Raw genomic sequence first — 24,314 nt, forward strand, 5'->3', positions numbered from 1 at the left:
AAAGGGCCCGCACACCTGAAAAGGGCGCCACCTGGAGGCCACCATGCAGCATTGCAGCCAGAATCCCAGAGGAAGCCAACCCCACTTAAGGCCCCCAGCCACCCCGACCCCAGCCTTCCCCGGAGCCCTCAAGGGAATCAGAGAGAAAAGGTCCAGATACCAGACATTCCTGAACCACCCGACACTGAACCAGTGCCTAAAGATGCCCAGGTCCAGGAAGAGAAAAGGGGAAACGTACATCATTCCAGGAAAAAGGTCCAAGCCAACCTCCCTGCAAATGACCTGGTTCAGAAGGGAGCTAGGTCGAAGAAAGGACCGGCTTTGAAAAGAGAGGATTCTGGAGGATTATCTCAAGAAAATGCAACTACCCTCAGCGGTGATCAAGCAACTCCAGAAGGTCAACCCCCTCACAGGAGATCCCCCCCAGAGTGAGGAGGTCTCTGTAGAGTCAGCATCAGAGGGCTCTGCTGCCCGTGAGCATCCGAGGAGAAAAAAAGAGGATCACAGAAGGGTTAGGTCTCAGATGGGAGAGACTTCTTCAGATCCCCCAGAGCAGGATGGCACGTCCCCCGTCCAGCAGCCTGTCAAAGACATGCAAGCCGAGCAGGGAGCCAGCCAGATTGGGCCGAGCTCTGTCCAGAGGGACCGTGCTTCCAGGCAGCACGCCAAAGAGAGAGGCACCTGGAAACACAGGGGAGCCCCGGGGAACACCAGCCCGGCTGCACCCCAGAGTCAGGCATCTGCTGGGGAGCAGGGCAACCAGAAGGGGAGGCTTCGAGCTCAGGGGAGTCAGAGCACCAAAATGTGAGCCATCCCGGGGCCACCAGGTCATTGACATACATGCCCCTAAAGGCGGGGAAAGCTACGGTCAGGGTGGAAGAGCAGCTCTGTGGTGGTGGGGTATGCCAGCAAGTGGTTCCCATGCTGCAGCAGACAGAGCAGGTCTGAAAGGTTGGTATCAGCAAAAATGCTTTGTGTCCAGACTTACACGAATTCCATCATGATTGTAGGCTCTGTCTGAAGCAATGCTTTATAGCCACTAAGTTTTCTTTTATTGTTGTTCTTCAGTCACAGTTGTATCCAACTCTTTGCGACCCCATGGATCGTAGCATGCCAGGCTCCCCTGTCCTTCACCATCTCCCAGAGTTTGCTCAGATATCATGTGCATTGAGTCAGTGATGCCATCCAAGCATCTTATCCTCTGTCACTCCCTTCTCCTCCTTCCCTCAATCTTTTCAAATGAGTGGGCTCTTTGCATCAGGTGGCCAAAGTATTGGAGCTTCAGCCTAAGTCCTTCCAATGAATATTCAGGCTTGATTTCCTATAGCATTGACTGGTTTGATCTCCTTGCAGTCCAAGTGACTCTCAAGAGTCTTCTCCAGCACCACAATTTGAAAGCATCAATTCTTCAATGCTCAGACTTCTTTATTAGGAAAAGTCATTTCTAGATTAGCAGATTCTCTTAACGCTTCTTGCATTATCAAGGGGTTCAAAAGCAAAAAGAACTCTGAGAAAGGAATCCTTTGTAGTTACTTGGTCTCTCCCACAAACATTCCAATCCCACAGTTAATTTGTGTGAAGAGGACAGGTTTTTTACATCCATGACAAGTGATCAAGTGCTTCAGATTTGTATTGGCATGTACGGCCTGAAACTGACTTTGTTTGAAATGAACACCTTCTTTCTCTCTTTGAACCGGAACCCCATATAAATTAGCCCATGCCTTCATTATGCCTAACCAGCTGGCTAAAAGATTTAGGAGGGAGAAAATTGAGGCAAATTGGTTTTTTGTTTATCTGTTCATACCATCAGGATTCTTTTGCTGGCAAGTGTCAGGAATCCAACCTGATCCAGCTTACACAAATCTATCAGAAGGGAGGGGAATATCTCACAAAGCCAAACTGGGGAGAGCAGAGTGGCAGAAGAACCTCAGAGAGACCAGGGACCATTTCAACACATCCAAAACTTGTCATCTCCAGGATTTTCATCATCTACTGGACTCTTGTCATCTCCTAGACTTCTGTCATCTCCAGGACTCTTACCATTTCTCATCTCTGTTTTTGCCTCCATGCTTGCTTCGTTCTCTATGACATAAATGACTCTAAATCAGTTTCTGCACTTGGCAGGGAATATGACCATCAATCACTCCTAAAGTTTACATTTGGTTTTATATCTGGCAGCTCCCACTGTCAGAGAGGGCTTAACTCAGGTGCCCCTTGGTCCAAAGATTAAAATATACATATATATTTTTTCTTTTTTTTCAGGGATGTTCTCTGACTGGCCCAGTGTGAGTCAGATGCTCATTCTTCAGCCAGTCTACTCTGGCTGGGGACAGGGGCACATTTAGATATACTCCATAAGTTCCATTCTGTGAGTCCTATCATTCACATGAAAGAGAATAACTAAAGAAAGCAGCCAGTCTAAGATTTGACTCCGAAGAATTTATGAGACAGTCATTGAGCGCTCTTACTGTGTGTTCAGTATCATCCTAAACTGTGTTTGATATCCTGTGTTTTAAAAATGTCATTGATGACTACATTACCTGTAGCCTGTATAAATATGTCTTTATCTTACGCAAAAGGCATGTCTTGCCTTAACACATATCCCCCAAAATTGTATGTAGGTCAAGTGTTATTTCAAGTGCCATAGAGGAAATTGATATTTTTTACAGTCCACGGTGCAGGACTCCTCTTGTATAATGAAGAGCCTGTGATATACTAATAATTACCCTCTGATTTATCTGTTTTGTCCAAGATGAAGTTAATAAGGTGAATTCTTTTTAACATATCATAACTTATTTTTATGAAGTTAGTTCAAGTCCTCTGACAAGCATGGATTGAGTACTTCATATATGCCAGACACTTTGATAGCTTCTACATAGAGTGAGATGATGAGGACACTTCAAGGAGCTCTGTCTCTTATCAAGGGAGACAGATAAGAGGGTTCATTACAACACCATGTGATCGGGGCAGCTGGAGGCCCTGCAGCATGTGAGGGTAGGTTTAGCTCCAAATAGAGAAGAAAACTCATTTATTAACTTTTCCAGAATGTCACGAGAAGAATACTAAGGAAGGACACTGATTCAGCCTGGGATGTGAGAAGTGGATGAGAAAACACTTCCAAGAGGAAGCTACCCTTCAGCTAAGTCCTCAAGGTTGCAGAGTAGTCAGCAGGCTGACAGGAGAGGAGGGAAGTTCTTTCAGAAGGGAACAGCATATGCCTGAGCATGGAGGGAAGAGCAGGCATGGCATCTTCTAAGGACCCAAATGTCAGGAGAGCTGTAGGTATATGTAGGTATTTGTAGATCCAAAGGGCACTTTGTGCTATGCTAGTGAGCCTGGAAACTTGATCTGTTAGAAAACGGTGGGGAGCCATTGAATGGTTAAATGTTTTATCTTAGGGGGCGTCTGTTGTCTAGTCAGTATAGAGGATCTCTTTAAGGAGGGCAATACAGATAGCTGGAACGGTGGCTGGAAAGCTGTTGCATTAGTCCTGACGCAATGCTAAGGGGCTGAAACAAGGCACATTGTTGCAGGACTGGGCAGATTCGAGACATTTGGACTGGATGTAGGGGGAGTGCAGACTGAAAGAGAGGAGGAAAATCAGGATAAGCACCCATTTTTTTCTGACCTGTGTGTTGGGCATTTTAGAGGTACAAATACCTCACTTAGGTGAAAAACTTTAGAAATTGATTTGGTTTCCTCCCTGAGCAGCTGTTTTGGAGGCTCATTAAGGAATTCGGGACTGCATCTTCATTAGGGCTCTAATGTAAAATAAGATGCCAAGTTTCCCATCTTCTGAATTGGAAGAAGCTCTAGCGTCCTTCTCTGGGGTCCACGATGGTGTCCAGTTTGTGTTTTGGTCGTATAAACGTCTCTGAGTCAATGCAGCTGGATATTTTGTCTGTGGTTCAAGGAAATGAGTGGAAAAGATTGCCATCTCCTCTCTCAGTATGAGATTTTTAACAGCTGTTATTGATTTTCTTGGCATCAGGGACACTTCTGCTTTTTAATCATAGAATATAAATATTTAAAAATTGTCATTTTCCATCTACATTTACAAACAAAGTTCATATCACTTTCATTTGTTTTGTGCCTTAGCAAAGTGATTTTTATGGGGGAAAAAAAAAACAATGCTGTGGACTTTGGTCTCTCTCTTAGCTAATACAATCCTCAGCTTTTTAGAAGAAGTCTGGTACCTGGTATTCAAATCAACAGAGGTAATAGTTCCACTGGGTGCCAAGAACCTTCTTCAAATATTGTAATCAGTTATTTTCAAATCTCAAAAGATAATTGGGCAAAGGATAATTTGGTAACTTACAAAAGAGGAAATAAAAATGGACAAAAGCTTATGTCAAAACTTAATTGCTTGGTTCAACTTAAAGATAATCATTCTAGAAATCTTACTTCTTTATTGACCAGGCATTCAGAAAAGAGAATAAAAAGAGACTGTTTCTTTGTGTTGATGATAAATAATGTTAGACTCAAATCTTTCATCTCAAAGGTGATTATGAGAAACCAGTCCTGATTAGCAAAAGCTGGAGACCTTTTTTTTTTTTTAAGTTTGTAACCTTAGAAATTAATGATTTCAGAAAACATTGAGTCAAAATTATCATTGGAAATTCCAATTCCAGTGTAATCTAGTTGTGCGACCTTAGGCAAATTACAAAGCTCTCATGTATAAAATGGAGATACTAGTAGTACCTGTTCGCAAGATTATTGTGAGGATTAAATGAGCTAATATATTGAAAAATACCCAGAACAATGTCTGGCACATAGTAAACACTTATATGTGTGTTTGTACATTAACATGTAAACAGCAAAAAATTTTTTCTAATGTAATCTTATCCTTAATTGGAAAGGACAACGTTGTTCAAACTAGGTAGAAATATTTGGCAACTGATGTAGTTTTCTCATAGGGCTTTCCAGGTAGCTCAGTGGTAAAGAATCTTCCTGCCAATGCAAGAGACTCAGGGGACTCGGGTTCAGTCTCTGGGTGGGGAAGATCCTCTGGAGGAGATATGGCAACCCACTCCAGTGTTCTTGCCTGGAGAATCCCATTGACAGAGGAGCCTGGTGGGCTACAGTCCATAGGGTTGCAAGGAGTAGGACACGGCTAAGTAACTTAGCATGTATGCACACACAGAAAAGATTTGTAATAGAACCTGAAACATAGTGTGCTCAGTAAATGTTATCTATTTTTTTTTTTACATTATGTCATTGATAATATCAAAGGCATTTATGTTCCACGTTTCAGGTTGGTTACATCGTAAATGCCATCAAGGTATATGATTGAGGAAGAAACTAGCAGATAGTGGGCATTTTGGTTTCTCTTTGTGGTAAATTGAAGCAAAGACTGGCTTCTATAAGCTACCAGATCTAAAGTCCCTTAGTTTACAGGGACAAAGATAGCAAAGGTAAGAAATAAAAGAAAGATGTATTTGCTTGAGAAGTGACCAATGAAACAGCATCTTTGAAAATGTTGTTCTTAAGGGATGAGCCCTTGCAAGCAGAGACCACACTTAGCCAAGGTGGCATGTAGGATTGGGCAGAAATCACATCAGAAATTTAGTTCTCAAACATTTTGCTCCAAGGAGAGGAAACCTTTAATCTGTGTTCAAGCTTCCTGAAGGTTTTTATCCTATTTCCTGCCAGCCATAGCTACTCTTTCCTTATCCCCTCCTTTCCCCCAATACTATACACATCCAGATTTTATTCATCGTTTCCACTCTTGAATTTATCTGCCCTACATTTTATCTCCTTCAAAGTGTCAATTAACTACTTCCTGATAAACTCATCCATTTTAAAAACCCTGAAATTCAGGGTAATGTTATTATCTGTTTTATTTAGGCCATTCTGGATACAGTGTCCAAATACTGAACCCATTAGTTCACCTCTGCTGAAGACCTTTCAAAGCATGGAGTTCAATGGATAGAAGCATTCTTTTTGTGTCTCATAATTTCTGTCTTAGAAGATACATTCACACGCTTTCCTTTGTGGTGTAGAATCTGTTCTCTGTTTAAATAGCTGGTTATTCCTTTGATTGGACACTAAAGAATATAGCACATTACTGTTAGAATAGTTTAGTACAGTATTCATTTTATCCTGTATAACATGAACATTATTACTATATTTTTAGACTCATATGATAGCTTTCTACTACAAAAGCTTATTTTGCTATGGAAAATTATTATAGATATTATGTGAAATGATTGTTTTTCTAGTTGCAATTATTCCTTTCTCAGAACAACAGATAGACAAGACGTTTAAGATTTAAATCTGTCCTGGGAAAAATGGCTTCTTTCGGCCCCATTGGTTTTGTGTTAATACTTTCTAATGCACTGAGCAATTTTCCACTACAAATTGTGTAACTAGCCTATTAAAAATAAATAAATATTTAAAATTGTGTAGCAGATTATTGTGCTTTAATTTGTTTCTGGTCCTTTTTATGGTTACATATTTCAGCATTGAAACTTTCACAGAGATTTTTATAGCTATTTGCATTTTATATATGTATACGTATTTAATCATGGTAGGCATATATTACTCTTGCTAACTAAAAAAGAAAAACACCTCACTGCTACCAAAATAAGCATATATTTTAAGCCCCATTTGAGTGGGGAAAGAAAGGAATGATTCTGGCTGTCTGAGAACTTTTGTGTGAAAATTAAAGCCTACTTCCAAGTCATATGTTTCCATGTGTTTTCAAAGAGAGACAAACCTAGTCTAGTGCTGATTCATTTATTTTGTTGTTGTTGCAAAGTTTTATTTAACTGTTTAAAAAAAAATTGTATACTTAAAACTGTTCAGGAGCTTCCCTGCTGGCTCAGTGGTAAAGAATCCGCCTGCCAATGCAGGAGACATGAGTTCAGTCCCTGATCCGGGAAGATCCCACATCCTGCGGAGCAGCTAAGCCTGTGCCTTGGAGCCCAGGAGCCTCAACTACTGAGCCCACAAGCCACACTACCGAAGCCCTTGCGTCTTAGAGCCCACACTCTGCAACAAGGAAATCCACCACAGTGAGATGCCCCACAGCTTGAGCTTAGCCCTGCTCTCCACAACCAGAGAAAAGCCCATGCAGCAGTGAAGACCCAGCACAGCCACAAATAAAGAGAAAAAAAAAGCGTTCAGCCTCATGTCTTTAGACGATAGAGCGACTTAGTTGCTTTGCTAAACAAGTAATCTTACAGCTATAGAAAAAGTGGCTATCGAAATAGGGATTTTTATTTTTAAAAATATTTACAATCTGACTCCCAAATTCTAATTTTATTACTAGTTATTAAAATGACTATGTGCCTATGATATCAGATCATCGTTTTTTCTTTCCTCCTTTTTTTGCAGTACAAGGTCTTATTTCGTTTGTGTAATAATGTGTTATGAAATACACACAGATGTTTTATCTTAGGTACATGGTTTCTACTGCATTCGTTATTTGGTTGGATTCTGTGCTCATTTTTTAAACGTCTTATATAAATATTAATTCACTGTAAAAGGGTATAATTCTAAATAAAGTCTAAGTTATTTTGAATTCATTTGAGATATAGTTCTGGTTGTTCCAGATATTTCATTGATATTTTCCTGTATTTGGTAATGATACCAATCCATAAAATAACTTGAAAATCTGTTATGCATCAGTAAATTCATTTATGCTTCTTTGTAGGTGTTTAAGTAAATATAACTAGCTTATATGCTGAAGAACTTGGTAATTTTTGTGGACTGTACAATGACATATATAATTTAATGTTGCCTCAAGTTTGACTTTAATTTAGATACTTTGAAGAACATCACTCTAAGAAACTTTGTTGCAGGATATTATAACCAGTAATTATGATTTTTTAATAACTGAAAAGTAATATCTCTTGTTCATTAATGTATCAAGACATTTGAAACTATATTAAGAACTGTATGAAACTCTTTACTATAGAAGTCCAAGTCTCAAAAGTAATGGAATTTCAATGTTGTCTAATGTAGTCTAAACACATTATCTTTACCCAGAATGTTTTGTTGTTGAGAAACCATTAAGACATTCATCTGTTGAATTATAGCTCCATTGTATCACTGGATAGAACTTGGTTTGTTTACATTATGGTGCAATTGACTTATGGCTGAGAAAGCTAGAATAAGAGACCCTGACACAAATACTATACATTAAATAAGCTTTTTTATACAGAGGATCATTTCTATGGAAATTATAGCTTCTGTTTCTTTAAATTTCATCTTTTTTTTTTTTTTTTTCAGATTCGTCTCATCTTTTTCACAATGCTCTATTCTTTTTTCTTTCTTTTTTTTTTTACAATGCTCTAATAGTCTCATCAAGAGAACAAATGTTTTGGGTTTTGTTTCTTTGTTTTAATGAGTATAAGACTCAGTCAGCCCTTCCCTCTCTTCTTGTTTTGTTTGCCTTGCCTCAGCCATGCTGAATTCTTTACTGTAAGTCAGTTGTGTTGAGCATGCTTCTGGGTGTTTATACAAAGCCTGATATGTTTTTGTCCCATATCAAAGGTATCAAGGTATTTGAATGCTTCCTTTATAACTTTAGACCCCTGTGCAGATGTCACCTCCTTAGGAGGACTTCCTTTGACCATCATGCTCTCCCTCACTCTGCCTCCTTATCTACCTTCCTGGTTGCCCTTATCACCACCTGACATTATCTGGTGTGTTATTTGTCTGTCTAGTCTCCAACATGAAAATGTAAATCCCACAGGTCAAGACATTTTATTTACTGCTCTACCCCCAACACTCAGTATGCTGTCTGGCACATAGTAGGTGCTCAACCAATATGGGTTGGATGGCTTTTCCATCAAGAAGACTGAATAGAGGATGTTTCCACATAACAATTGTCTCCTATTATCTCTGTGATTGTTATAAACTTAATTACTTCAGTGTCTCAAGTGCTCTGTCACCTGGAATTCCTTGGGTGTGGATTCATGCATATGTTACATCTTCTGAGTCTCTTCCCTTCAAGACAGGTGCTGAATGGTGACGCTTTGGATTTCCCTACCATGGTTAAAAACTTCTTTGTCTGCAACAGCTTTTACCTTGCTTGTTTTTGTTGGCTGCAGTGGGGATTGCTATGTAAGTTGGTAGGAGTTAAAGTTCAGATTCTGTACCAGCACACAGCCCAGAATTAAAGGTCTGATTTCCCATGGGTGTTTCCATCATTGGTGTAGGTGAGCCTGTGCCCAGCCTAAGTCCTGAGATTTCCAGACACGCCTTTTCCAACTTCCCACCTAATAAAGAGCCCAGGTCTTGTCCATGAAGCAGATGGGAACTGGCCTCGCCTCTCAGTCCAGAAACCTCAGGCCCAAAACATTCTGACTTCTTGGTGTCAATGTCTTCTCCTCTGACTTAGAATCTTCACTTTCAGCACCTGAAAATGTTTCTTTCTTGGTTTCAGTTTTGCTCTGTGTTAAAAACACACTTCTGTTATATATTATCCACTATTCAATTTTGTCTTGAGTTGGGGCTCGCTTCCCACATCTGTTCAGTCAGCCGTATTGGTACTGTGGAGATGATTTATTTTGGCATTTTTATAGCAATACTAAAAATGGTGATATTCCTAATACATCCAAAAGTATTTACACTTGGCCCCATGATACATGAGCAGTGATAGAAATTTAGATTCTTTATATTCTAGGTCTGCTGCTAAGTCGCTTCAGTCGTGTCCGACTCTGTGCGACCCCATAGACGGCAGCCCACCAGGCTCCCCCGTCCCTGGGATTCTCCAGGCAAGAACACTGGAGTGGGTTGCCATTTCCTTCTCCAATGCATGAAAGTGAAAAGTGAAAGTGAAGTTGCTCAGTCGTGTCCAACTCTCAGCGACCCCATGGACTGCAGCCTACCAGGCTCCTCCATCCATGGGATATTCCAGGCAAGAGTACTGGAGTGGGGTGCCATTGCCATCTCCATATTCTAGGTCTATGGACATTCTGATGTTTTAAAGGAAACTTTAGACATTTATGTATAAATTCTGCTAAATAGTGACCTCATCATCCATTCCATTCTTTTTAGAAGTTTTTTCTTAGCATTGTGTGTTTATTATGACTATTATTATTAGCACTGCATGTTCATTATTATTTTAGCCTTTTAGGACAATTTTGTCAAAAGGAAAGTAATTATTAAGGGGACTTTTCAGTTAAGTATCTGGAAGCCTTTAATTCCATGCATAAGTCTTTACTGATTGAACACAAAGTGTACTCCCAGAATGTTTCTACTAGGTGATGTGGACTACCTTTATATTTACAATAATAATTATTATTGTACTCTTAAGATACATTTTTAGTTATCTTACTTTCAAGTTGACATGCACAGACTTCAAGTACACACTTTGTTGTATTTGAGCAAATCCAGATATGAAACATTTCCCCCACTTCAGAAAGTTGTTGTATCCTATTTTATGCCTTTTATTTGAAACCTTATTTTTTTTCCCTAGGAGATACTAAGAAACCTCAGCTGAAACCTGAAAAGATTTCTAGGAAGTTAAGAGTTTCAAATGAGTTTGAGTCCCTGGATTTTGCAGACAGAAACTACTTTGTGAAATTATGGGCCAGACTTTCAGGCAAAAAAACGCCAGTGGTAAGAAGGGATAGAAGGGGAGGGGGAAGCCGCAGCTGAACATTATGCAGTTCAGACAAAAAGGACATTGGATATTTTAACACTAAGTTTCACCAGGACTGTTCTCTGACAGTGTCAGCTGAAGACAAGCCCCCGCACCAGCCCCACACACACTTTCTACACCTCTAAGAATAGGCACGGGTTCTAAAAGTAGAATATTCAGTGTAGATTTGGGGAGTAGCTTTCCCCCAGGCTCCTAGTCAAAACTCTGACACTCAGTTCTTCTAGTTAAGAGGCACAGAAAAGCGCTACACAGAAATAATACTGTAAAATATGTATATTTTAAGGGAAAACTTGCTTTGATGTTGAGATACAATTTTGAATATTCTTGTGCTGAGCCTTCAAAGCAAGTCCACTCAAAGAGCCCATGTTTTATAAGCTTGCAGTACGTAGACTTGTCCTATAACTTACTCTAATCCCTTTGAGAACTTAGAGAAGTCAGGATGGACAGGAGTTGGCCTGCATTCACATTAGGTCGTGTTCTTTTCCTGTTTGTGATGGGTTTTCTGTGAATGTTGGGAATACAGAGACCTAAATCATTGCCACTTCTGCAGAAGTGATCCTGGAGTGCAGGAAATGTCCCATATGTTTATGCAAAATAAATTGAATCTAGAATTGTTCCCACCTACTAGAATCTGTGGGAAATCAAACATCAGTCATTAGGAGTGGGGATCACTCCCAGTCTTTGGATTAAGTTCAAGAATCCTGAGGTTTACACCGTCCTGGAAATTTAGGGAAGGGAAGGGCCCCTGGTTACCATGGTTATCATGGTTACCATGGCAACACACCTTGTCTGAAACCCTGAGTTCCATTCCCAGCCAGTGGTTCTGGTATTCTCCAGATCTCCTCCTGCAAGTACCTTCACCCAGTGCCAACTCCTAAGATCTCACCACACCCTAGGAGCTCCCTCGACATGAGGGGCCCATCAGCCCCTCTCCTTGTAGTCCTGGGAAGCCCAGCTCTTTTTTTTTTTTCTTCCCATCACTTTCTCTCTGTATCTGCTCTCCCACCCTCCTTGGATGGTACATCTTTATGTTCCTTTGAGCTTAGACTTTCAAATATAAGTTCTTTGTTTAACTTCCCAGGGCATGGTGTATCCAGACTGTGAACTCCAGAACACACATTCTTGGCCACCTTTATTCTTTTTTTTTTTTTTTTTTCCCTCTAATATATTAAAAAAAATATTTCCACCTTTATGTATTTATCCATTTTGGGGGCAGTGCTACCCATAGCATGTAGGATCTTAGTTCCCAAACCAGGGATCAAACCCACAGCCCCTGCATTGGAAGCCCAGAGTCTTAACCACAGGACCACCAGGGAAGCCCCTTGCCCACCTTTATTCTTTAATGATAAGTCTGTGTCTTAACAACCAGAACCAGCTCATGTCGCAGTTAGGTTGTCCTGCCGCTAAACCTCATACACACTGATGGGAAACACACATCACTGCCTCGCAGCCGCTGCCTGTTAGTGGTATCCGTGCTTTATTTACACATGACCAACCTGAATGCTACCTGCTAGAAAGTTTTCAGGTCCAATTAAAGGCAGCTTTTCTCTGGTCAAGGGCACTCAGGTACGCAGGAGTGAGAGCAGAGAAACAGAGATGAAATACACACACGCTGTGTTCTCAGCTATAATTCATCTCCAGCATCTCAACATAAGATTCATGAACATTATGGTGGAACTGGAGAGTAGAAGCTGTGATCAAAAGGCAATATGAGAGTAGAAGGGGCCGCGTTGGTGGGGGGAGGGGAGCAGATCAGCAGACCACATGTTGTCAAAAGTTCTCATGAACTTTGACATGCCCAGGGTCATGCCTTATCTGTTGCCACCTCCTTGAGAAACTGTTCAGCCCCCATAATCCCAGGCTTCGAGAGCCTAGAGTGGAAATCTGCTGTGTTCTGTGTTAGAGGGTTAGCGGTTTCTCATCCATGATGGCACCAGCACTCAAGCCTCTTGCAGCCCGAGGTTCTGGTAACTTCGCCTGCCAACCCTGGTGGAGATAAAACCTAACAGAGTAATTTCATAGAAAAGCAAATCAAATCCCACCAGGAACCAACAGATTCACTCCTCAGAAATGAGAGCAGAAGTAGTGCTAAATTGCTGCGGTCATATACATGAGGTGAATTTGCCTGAGATTATTTTTAGTGCCTCATTTTCTTGTAAAGATTATGAAAATTCAATGCTATTTTGAAATTTTAAGTGTTTATCAGCTTTTAGGATAGTTCATAGGTTATCAACCTCTTGCACAGCTGTTATAATGCTGCAAAATGAACAACAACCTTCTTAAGATCATCACAACAGAAGTTTAATGAGATGTTAAGGTGGAGATCATAAATAGCCTTTGTTGTTGTTCAGTCGCTCAGCTCAGTCGTGTCTGACTTTTTGCGACCCCATGGACTGCAGCACACCAGGCTTCCCTGCCCTTCACCATCTCCCAGAGCTTGCTCAAACTCATGTCCATTGAGTCAGCGATGCCATCCAACCATCTCATCCTCTGTCCTCCCCTTCTTCTGCCTTCAACCTTTCCCAGCATCAGTGTCTTTTCCAATCAGTTGGCTCTTTGCATCAGTTGGCCCAAGTATTGGAACTAAAGCATCAGTCCTTCCAATGAATATTCAGGGATCATTTCCTTTAGGATTGAAAACAGACTTTATGCATCACTTATAATTTGGAAGGGGCTTTCATGTACATTATCTCATGTACCCCTCATTGCAACCCTTAGGAGAAGCTATTTTAAAGTCATTTTACTTTCCCAGCATAAATCCCTATGTATATTTGAAACTTTTTATTGGATTGGGGAAAGTAATTACAACTTCCTCAGTCAGATATCTATATTGTAAATCATTCATCCCCCAAAATAGAAATGTTTGTGCTTTTTGGTATTTAGTGATGGTGATGGGGTGTTGGTGAAATACTGGAGGAAAACCTCACAGTCTGTCGTATTTCAGATTCATACTTATCATCAGATATATTCAGTCAGTTACTGTGTGTGCAAAAATCTGATAAAACTAAAAAGACAGTAATAGTCTGTATCATCAAGAGATAATCTCATTAGAAAGATATAGGAAATAATATGACATGTTAATAAAAATTGCCACATTTAAATTTCAGTCTTCATAAAAATATTTTTGTTTTATAAAGTTTTTTTTTCTTTCCACTGGACAAATATTGTTTTATAGGCCTTTTTTTTTTCTTTCCACACATTTGGCAGTCTCTCTCAAGAAGAGGATGATTATAGCTATTTTAATATCTGACATTTTTAATTCAGTATAATTATAGATCATATTTCTTGCCTAGGAAAGACAGTCTTTGGCGAGACAGTATGAGACAGCCCGGCAGACCCTAATGGAAAACACGCCTCCTCAGCACACGTTCCTATTTCAAAGGTAGATATTTGTCACGTGTGTTTATAGTTGGGCATCTTTAGATTGATTTTTTAGTATCCAGGTATATGAAGTGAATCCTAAATTGTCAGCATAACCAGGGACCTTTGTACTAAAATGGACCTGGTGGTAGTAAGCCTAGTTCTAGAAGTTGTATTTCCCTTTCATTTATACATGTTTTTAAAGGCACAGTATACTCACTGTTGCTAGAAACAGATGATTTTTTGCAGTGTTTGAGGACTGCAAAGGATGATATTTCTGGTCGTGTTTGAATATAAGTATCTGCCTTCACCAAGGCTTTGATGATGGAAGGTTAATTTTATCCTATTGAAGAGCCTGTCCTTGTCCTTCCTGAATCTCAAAACAATAGTAGTTAATGATTTGTGGGTCATTTGTTTAATGTCTCCTTTCCATATTAAACTGTAAATTCCATGAGGATGGGGACCGTTGTATCTTTATTAATCCATGAATTCTCCATCCTTAATATGCAGTGGTTCACTTAGCCCCTGATTCATAGTAGAGGCTTCATAGATATTGGTGGCTATAATAATTACTGGACTATTAATTATCACATGTGATGAGGCACATTTGAACTTTAAGAGATACTCACAATGAATAACCAGGATGTTTATGAAATGTTTGTGTTTTATTTTCTCATGAATGTTATAGGCTTCAGTATTCTGAATTCTCTTTTCTGTGTGACCTTTTGGAAAGTTCGAGTAGTAAAGTGATGCCCCTGTTTTGAGAAAGTTACTAAGATCACTGACAAGACCTTAATTATGTGTTTTAAAGAGCTTTTTAAAGTGCAGTGATTCAAGAAAGCAGAACGCTAAAGCCATTTTAAAATGTTTTTCAATTTCACTTCTTTTTATTGTCTGTAATTTCAAGCTATCTGTTGAAAATCCTTAACCCAATATAAATTAAGTTTTATCTTTGTCTTCTATGTAGCAAAAAAAAAAAAAAAAGTGTGATTTCTTTTCTCCATATTGGTAAGCTATCTTTGGATAGTCTGATTCTAAAGGCAGGCTGTATGGAATATACAAATCCTACTGGAGGAGGGGTTATGGGTGGTAGTCAGGAGATGGGCAGTATACCCCAGAGCAGCTGAGTAGGGGCTTGTCCGACCTCTAACCAGCTGAGCGGCCATGCCTACTGGCACACTGTGGACATGTTAAATCTGAGCCTCTGATGGGTCATACAAGGGCAGAAGGGTGCTCTGAAATTTGCATGCCTTTATATGCAATCGGTCTACTTTGCACATAGCAACTCTATTTAGCAACTCTAGAGTGAATAGCGGCAGGATTTATTTACTAAAAGTAGTTAATGATTCTTTCAAGTCACTCTGGGAAAACAGGCTGGTATAGATGAAAAAAGGATATTTTGTACTAGAGTTCAGTAGAAAGTAAAACAGAATTTTTATAAATATTTTATTCTGATATTATTTCAAGGTATTAGATTACAAACAAAACTGAAAAATATCTGTTTCAGTTCTTATAGCAGTTGATATATTGCTGGACTTCACGTAACAAATAGGTGAGGATTTACAATAGAATATGCACTAATCAACAGGAAGATAATCTGCCAATATTAATGTCTTAATGGATAAGGAATATTCAGGAAAATACAAATTTGCTTAATCTACAAATTAAAATGTAATACCAGTATCTAAGACAAGCTCTGATGTGTTTGTAAGTGTATACATTACATTATTCCAAATAGATTTTGCTGTTAAATGCATTTACTTGTAATGTAAGAGTCACTATTTAGGTATAACGTGTGTGTATATGCTTGGTATCATTACAGAATTCTGTGGATCTTTTTTCCAATTTCAGGGGTCTAGTACCAGCACCCATCATCAATAGTCTACGTTATTTTACAGCGTTAGAACTCAAGAAAAGTTTTGAGCTTTATGGAGATTATTTTAAAGCCCCCTTTGGACCTTCTGAAAAGAGGTGAGTTGAGTTTTGTTGGATAGAATACATTATTTTCTGCTGGCTAGTTAACAATCATGGTGCTTGTCCCTAGACTTCAGAGAATTCCTGACGCTGGGAAGCAGGCCCCACCGTGGAATATGACTGGAGTAGATGTGAGCCCTCTAGGGAGGGCACAGCCTTATAATCAAGGTTCACTGGAACCTAAGAAGCTTCTCTTTGGGACTCTGAAACTTGAGGGCGACACACAGATGCAGGGGCAGTTTGAGGTCATTCAGGTCACCAGTGGTGAATAATCAAGAGTCCAGTGTGAAGCACAAGCTGTGATGTCTACCAATCTCTCCCTGTACTGCAGCTTGGCTGTGTTCTTGGCATCTAGCTCTTGCCAGGTGTAAAAGCCTGGTTCTCTAGTTTTCCATTAAATCTGCAAACTACCCAATAGCTTTTCAGTGACTCCCTTTTTGAAATTTAAATTAGCCAGAGTTGGTGCCTGTAATTTGTAATCCACATCTCTGATTAGTACGATTGAAAATGTTTGCTAGCTGATGCTCTCTCTCAATTTTTATTATAAAAGTCTTTTTTTTCCCTGGGTCCCTAATATGTCAAACTGTGATTCAAAACCTGATATGTGTAGGTTGAGAACTCGATATGGGCCTCCCAGTGGTTTTAGCGCTTGACTTTTGTGCACATTCTATTACATTCCATTTCTACTTCAGTTGTCCCTGCTACTACCATTGACTGTCTCTCTATAGGTCCTAAATATATGCTTCTCAAGCAAAGATGTGGCTGGTTGAGTCAATCATCTTGGGTAGAAATCTCTAGCTGGAATCCTCACAGGTAACATAGGTAACAAGCTGGTCTATAATTGGTGGCCCCTATGTCAGATTGAGAAATGTATATGCAGGTCAGGAAGCAACAGTTAGAACTGGACATGGAAGAACAGACTGGTTCCAAATAGGAAAAGGAGTTCGTCAAGGCTGTATGTTGTCACCCTGTTTATTTAACTTATATGCAGAGTACATCATGAGAAACGCTGGACTGGAAGAAACACAAACTGGAATCAAGCTTGCCGGGAGAAATATCAATAACCTCAGATATGCAGATGACACCACCCTTATGGCAGAAAGTGAAGAGGAACTCAAAAGCCTCTTGATGAAAGTGAAAGAGGAGAGTGAAAAAGTTGGCTTAAAGCTCAACATTCGGAAAACGAAGATCATGGCATCCGGTCCCATCACTTCATGGGAAATAGATGGGGAAACAGTGGAAACACTGTCAGACTTTATTTTTCTGGGCTCCAAAATCACTACGGATGGTGACTGCAGCCATGAAATTAAAAGACGCTTACTCCTTGGAAGGAAAGTTATGACCAACCTAGATGGCATATTCAAAAGCAGAGACATTACTTTGCCAACAAAGGTTCGTCTAGTCAAGGCTATGGTTTTTCCTGTGGTCATGTATGGATGTGAGAGTTGGACTGTGAAGAAGGCTGAGCGCCGAAGAATTGATGCTTTTGAACTGTGGTGTTGGAGAAGACTTTTGAGAGTCCCTTGGACTGCAAGGAGATCCAGCCAGTCCATTCTGAAGATCAGTCCTGGGATTTCTTTGGAAGGAATGATGCTGAAGCTGAAACTCCAGTACCTTGGCCACCTCATGCGAAGAGTTGACTCATTGGAAAAGACTCTGATGCTGGGAGGGATTGGGGGCAGGAGGAGAAGGGGACGACAGAGGATGAGATGGCTGGATGGCATCGCTGACTCGATGGATGTGAGTCTCAGTGAACTCCTGGAGTTGGTGATGGACAGGGAGGCCTGGCATGCTGCGATTCATGGGGTCGCAAAGAGTCGGACACGACTGAGCGACTGATCTGATCTGATCTGATGTCAGATAACCATCTTTTTTTCTAATCATCTGTGGCCAGAGCAGTGACAGAGAACTAAGTAAAGAACTCTTCAGCAGGAGTTTGTGGGTTTGGTCTCTCTCTATGCATGACAACAATATAGACAAGAAGTGACCGGAAGCAAGCACACTAAAACATTAGCAGTGGGTATTCCTCTAGAATTATCAGTTATTTTTATTGTCTTCATCTTTTTTTCTGTAAATTCTAAATCATCCACACAGCATATATGTGTTTTATTTTTAATATCCTAAAATGTTAAAAAAAAACTCATGAGAATTTGATGAAATATTCAGTAAATTGGAAAAATTGGTCCTATAATACAATTAAGTTGCTCATTGCTTCCATATATTAAAATAAATTTTGGGTAAATTATAAAGTGAAAGTGAAGGTACTCAGTCATGTCCAACTCTTTGTGACCCCATGTACTGTAGCCTACCAGGCTCCTCCATCCGTGGGATTTTCCAGGCAAGGGTACTGAAGTAGGTTGCCATTTCCTTCTCCAGGGGATCTTCCCAACCCAGGAATCAAACCCAGGTCTCCTGCATTGCAGGCAGACGCTTTACCATCTGAGCCACCAGGGAAGTAAATTACAAACAGTTAAATACAAATCAAAAGATGCTTGCTCCTTGGAAGAAAAGTTATGACCAAACTAGACAGCATATTAAAAAGCAGAGACATTACTTTGCCACCAAAGGTCTGTCTAGTCAAAGCTATGGTTTTTCTGGTAGTCATATATGAATGTGAGTGTTGGACTATAAAGAAAGCTGATTGCTGAAGAATTGATGTCTTTGAACTGTGGTGTTGGAGAAGACTCTTGAGAGTCCCTTGGACTGCAAGGAGATCCAACCAGTCCATCCTAAAGGAAATCAGTCCTGAATATTCATTGGAAGGACTAATGCTGAAGCTGAAACTCCAATACTTTGGCCACCTCATGCAAAGAACTGACTCATTTGAAAAGACCCTGATGCTGGGAAATATTGAAGGCAGGAGGAGAAGAGGCCAACAGAGGATGAGATGGTTGGATGGCATCACCAACTTGATAGACATGAGTTTGAGCAAGCTCCGGGAGTTAGTGATGGACAGGGAAGACTGGAGTGCTGCAGTCCATGGGGTTGCAAAGACTGAGCAACTGAACTGAACTGAAATACAAATCAGTGCTTATAATATCAATGGTGTGTTAAAAGTCAGATGCAAATGTATATCCAGGATATAGTGTAGCTTTAAAAAATATTCATGTATATGTAACATGAAAAAACACTAAAAAGGCATATGTCAAAATATTATCAGTTATTATCTCCTAGTGATGGGATTATGGCCAATTTTTATTTTCTTTGTTCTTCACCATATTTTCCAAGTGAGCATTTTATAATTTTGGGGGTATTAATGTAACTTTAAAATGCCATTTTAGAAGTCTGCCATGGCAAAGGGATGTTTTATGAGGGGGATGTTTCATCATGAGAATGCCAACGTAAAAAATGAGTAATGGCTTCCTTTATTTCTAAGTTTTATTGTCATAATATTTTGGGTTTCCTTTGAGAAATTTGATAACCAAAAACTAGAGTCCCCACTAAATGGTTCCCCCAAGTCTGCACATCTCACTGGATACTAGATACTCTAGATTATAATTAGTTAACTCATTATAGTGACAATGTTGAGACTGTAGATCTCTGAGCATTTATTCATGCTCTCAGTTTTTAGTACAGTTAGGTAGCTTGATGGGAACACTGAGAGAAAGAATGTCTCAGTTTAGGCTGTTATAACAAATTACCATAGGCTGAGTGGCTTAACCAAAAGACAGTTATTTCTTAAAGTTCTGAAGCTGAGAAGTTTGAGATCAGGAGGTCGGCGTGGTTGGGTTCTTATGAAGATCCTCTTCCTCGTGTGCAGATGGCTGGCTTCTTGCTGTGTCCCCACACGGCAGAAGCGAGCTGCCTTTTGTCCTTTCTTGAAAGTCGCTCAATCACGTCCAACTCTTTGTGGGGACCCCATGACCTACACAGTCCCTGGAATTCTCCAGGCCAGAATACTGGAGTGGGTAGCCTTTCCCTTCTCCAGGGGATCTTCCCAATCCAGGGATCGAAGCCAGGCCTCCTGCATTGCAGGCAGATTCTTTACCAGCTGAGCTATTTCTTATAAGAGTGTTAATCCCATTCAGGAAGGCTGCACTTCTGGACCTAGTCACCTCCCAAAGGTCTTATCTCTTTACTCCATCATATTGGGGGTTAGGATTTCAACATATAAATTTGGGCAGAGTGGGGAAGGGACACAAACATTCAGTCCATAGCAGAATTTAAAAAAAAGAATTGAAAATTGCTTACTAGACTGCAATGGGCTTCTCCATCAACTGTTCCCATGGTGAAAACGATGGGTCAGACCTTCACTCAAGTCTGCTCCCACCACATGGTAACGCCTGTGTCTTTCAACCCCACCACTTTTGGACTTCCGACTTTCAAAGCATTTTCATTTACTACATCCTTTGATACAAAGGAACAGTAATTGTTTGAAAGGCAGAACTTGCTGTGATCCCTTTCTTGGTGTGTGTTTTAAATGAAGAGGTATTCTTTTCTAAAAATAAGAGAGCAAACCATCTGTCTTTTGAGTCGAATTGCGTTCCCCCAGAAATGTGTATGTATTCACATAAATTGATATGGAAAACATTCAGAGCCTCAAAACATAAATAAAGAAAAGAAGTAAATAGTTCATAAAAGCTAATTAATATGTGCAAGAAATAATGATTAACCTTGCCGTGAACAAAGCTCAGCTGTTTACAGTGCTCTCTCTGAGGAATGAGCTCCCCTTCGGTGGATTTGCCGCCTCCCACGCCCCTGCACCCTGGAGGAAGCAGGAACAGGTAGAACGCAAAGGAGAGCAGCTTGCTGATAGGAAGTGCACTGGCCCAGAGGCAGAGAGTCCAGATATCCAGATCACACCCCAGCTTTGTCCTTAAAAGGGGAACTAACATCTAGCAACAGTTATGCCCAATGTATGGTCCAGATCAGGCTGCCTAGCATGCTTTCATCTTTTCTGACCTTGAAATAGCAGAGACTGCCTGTATAAGTTTCACTTGATTCTAAGGGCTTCCCAGGTGTCTTGGTGGTAAAGACTACACCTGCCAATGCAGGAGATGCAAGAGATGTGGATTTGATCCCTGGGTTGGGAAGATCCCCTGGAGAAGGAAGTGGCACCTTACTTTAGTATTCTAACCTGGAAAATTCCATGGACAGAGGGGCCTGGCAGGCTACAGTCCATGGGGCTGCAAAGAGTTGGACATGACTAAGTGACTGAACATACACACACATATAAACACACACTCTAAAGTCCTAGGAATCAGGATCCACGCCTGACTCATCTTGTTTTATAGACGCCAGCACCTCTCACCATGCTCTTTGCAAATATTCAGTGACGTTTTGTATAATGGATGAGAACTTTATGCTAATATATATATGCTACTTAATATATCAGCTGCTAATAGGTCTTGACTCTTAAGTATTGTTGAAAACTTAAGCTCAACAGAGATACTTTTGCAAACTACTGAATAATTTGACAATGATAACCCAATGGTCATATGGCCATTCATGGTTTTACAGCTCAAAGATATCCATTTTTCATTTTTCAGTGTCATGGATTCCAGTGATTCCATGCAATATCCTGAATTACTTCATTCTTGTCCATGGCCAAAAGATTTGCCTTTTCGGCCTCTAGAAGACAGTATTTATTCGCATCCAGGCTCAATAATAGGTGATACTGAGGATCATGCCCTAAAAGGTATGAGTCATTTACATATGGTTCTCTTATAGATATTCATATTATAATTATATCTAGTTTCCACTGTCTTTCTGTTTTCTGATTTTTAAAAATTAAATAAGTGTTTTACATGAGAATCCATCCGTTGAGGCAGGATGGGTTATTTATCTCACAATGTAGCAGATGAGAAACAAAGTTCTAAAAGCAGAACGTGCCCAGGGTTACTTAGCTATTCAGGGTGGGTGCTGCTGCTTGGCTCATCTGACCACACTACCTGCAGGGGTGCTGTGGAGCGAGAGGCGCTATTTTATTAATAGCAGCTTGGGCTCCATTCAGTGAAGGTGAAGAAAAGCAGAGAAGATTCCATGTTACTGACCAATCTCCTGCTCCGGGGGTCTGGCAGAATCCTGATGGTTCAGGGCTTGAAGGATCAGACTCAGCCCCCACTCCCCTGCACCTCCTTTTTATACCCAGCTGCCCAACAGACTTGTGAATGTGTATCGCCTAGCTCAGACAGGATGAGCATTGCATTTTTGTCTCTGGCACTGTTCATAAAGGACATTGAGTAAAGACCTGAAACTATGTGGGGACTGAAGGGCTGGAGGCCAAAATGGAAAAGGGAGAGAGTAGCCCGTATGGGGCTCTGTGAGTGATTGAAAGAGGGATGAATAAATTGGGGGGAATTCTCTAGGACTTGGAGGCAAGGAGCCACCATGAGCAACCTGAGGTGGGATGGGGTGACCTGCTTGAGCCCAGAAGACTTGAGGATCGCCTGCTTGCTCAGGTGACCATGGGAACCAGAAGGAGGGTACAGGCGTGTTAGGTCACCAGCAACAAGAGGACACAGTAGTTGGCTTTCTCCAGAAGGAAAGTCCTGAATCAGGCACCTTCTAACCATTTCTCTTCAGGTGGTGTGTTCAGGACAGCTGACCAAGTATCTTCAAGGATTTTACTCATAAGGGTGGACATCAACCATAAGAATTAGAATCTGTTGGACTAGTTAGTGGTGAGGAACCTGCCTGCCAATGCAGGAGGTGCAAGAGATGCGCATCCAATCCCTGGGTCGGCAAGACCCTCTAGAGGAGGGAATGGCAACCCATTCCAGTATTCTTACGTGGAAAATTCCATGGACAGAGGAACCTGGCAGGCTAATCCATGGGATCACAAGTCAGACCCAACTGAGCCTAGCACGTGGCCTGAAACAAATAGACTGCCAGGTATTTCTCCAGCAAAGATGGGTTTATTGGGGCTCAAGCTGAGAACTTCAAAATTTGGGGTCTACAACCACAACCATCCACGTGCAAGGCCTCACAAGGCAAAGGAAGGAGAAAGCTTTTATAGGGAGGGAATGAAAGTTGGGAGAGCTTTAGTAAACAAACAGTCCATGGCTTTTCATTGCCTGAGTCCATCCCAAGAAAGAAGAGGAGACTTTCTTCTTCCTGGTGGGCTCTACTATGGTCACAGGACACAATAGTTCCAACTTCACTTAATTGAGATTTCTGTTTATATATATATATATAAGTCCCAAGTCTCACATTCCAGGAAATAATCCCAGCTTCTCAGGTAGACATACTGTGTCATCTCACAGGATATGGGAAGTGCTCTGGGAACCCTTTAAAAGCCATGAGCTGCCACTTCAAAGCCTGAGGAAACACAGGAGCCCTGGGCCAAACATGCCCCCAAGGTCCATCATGGTTCTGGCTTCCCATAGGACATGTTCCCAGACCTTTCCCATATCATTTCTCCTCCTCTGCCTGTCTCCTTCCTTATAAATGGACTCCTTAGAGTTGAAAACTATATTCCAAACCTAGTCTAGCCAGAGCAAAGGGGGGATGCTACCTGTGGGGCAGGGCTACAGAAAGAATATTGCATTAGGGATCAGAAGACCTGGGTTCCTGTTCCATTTCTACAGTGGGCTGGCTGCAGAGTGTTGGGCAAATCAATTAATGTCTGAGCCTTAGAATTAATAATATCTGTCTCACAATGATATAGTAATATCCTGTATTACTATAATATATACATTATAATGTGAGACATAATGTGATAATACAGGACCAGCAAGATGGGGTGTGGTGTAAGTAAGAAGTTAAGTGTTAGATACCTGCCAGGTATTATGATTGTAAATTTTTACACACATAGAAGATTGTGGTTGTTTTCTAATGGAATGTTTTGAGGAGATTTATTTCACTGGAATAGATTAGAATGAATGAATGGAATGAATAAAATTGAAATGGGCGAAGTTTTCCTATTTCTTTATCTGCATTGTGATCTTGTGTTGAAAACTGGGCATTTGAAAAAGCAGCTACCTCTCTCAAGGTGTAGACTGGCTCAGTGCAGGGGAAGCCCTTCACTAACTAGAGGCATGTGTCCTGAGCCCAGGATCAGCCCAGCCTGAGGACCAAGGTCTTTTCATTCCCTTCCTGGGCATGCCCTTTCCCTGGATCTCTGGGGGTGCTTTTTTTCCCCCAGTTCCCCAGTATACACAGATGCTTTTAAATGAGTGTATTGATTTTCCTAAATGTCTTCTTGGAGTCTTAGCTGTTCTCTTGTGTTCCTCAACTAGGAATCCCTTGTTCCAGGCATCTTTGGGTCTGTGCCTCCTGTGGGGTTTTCCAGGAGCCCTGCCCACTGCTTGCCGTGGCTTCCTCTACCTTGAGATCCCACTTCTAGCCATCTGGGCTCCGAGTTAGGTGATGCAGACACCCAGAAGGCTGCCCCTAGATGGGTTAGAATATTACTCTCTCTGAT

The 24,314-nt window shown here is 40.9% G+C and overlaps 1 protein-coding gene across 1 annotated transcript in view; it reads left to right on the top strand.

The window, feature by feature from the left end:
• The window catches only part of LRGUK (leucine rich repeats and guanylate kinase domain containing), a 104,085-nt gene that overhangs the window by 74,459 nt on the left and 5,312 nt on the right, over positions 1-24,314 (top strand). Inside the window, exons 16-19 of the mRNA XM_025291547.3 lie at positions 10,430-10,572; positions 13,909-13,997; positions 15,827-15,946; positions 21,439-21,587. Of these exons, the coding sequence (XP_025147332.3) occupies positions 10,430-10,572; positions 13,909-13,997; positions 15,827-15,946; positions 21,439-21,587 (501 nt within the window). The remainder of the gene's footprint in view (positions 1-10,429; positions 10,573-13,908; positions 13,998-15,826; positions 15,947-21,438; positions 21,588-24,314) is intronic.

This window comes from Bubalus bubalis, chromosome 8 (assembly GCF_019923935.1).
Source record: "Bubalus bubalis isolate 160015118507 breed Murrah chromosome 8, NDDB_SH_1, whole genome shotgun sequence".
In the NCBI taxonomy this organism is placed as follows: Eukaryota; Metazoa; Chordata; class Mammalia; order Artiodactyla; family Bovidae; genus Bubalus; species Bubalus bubalis.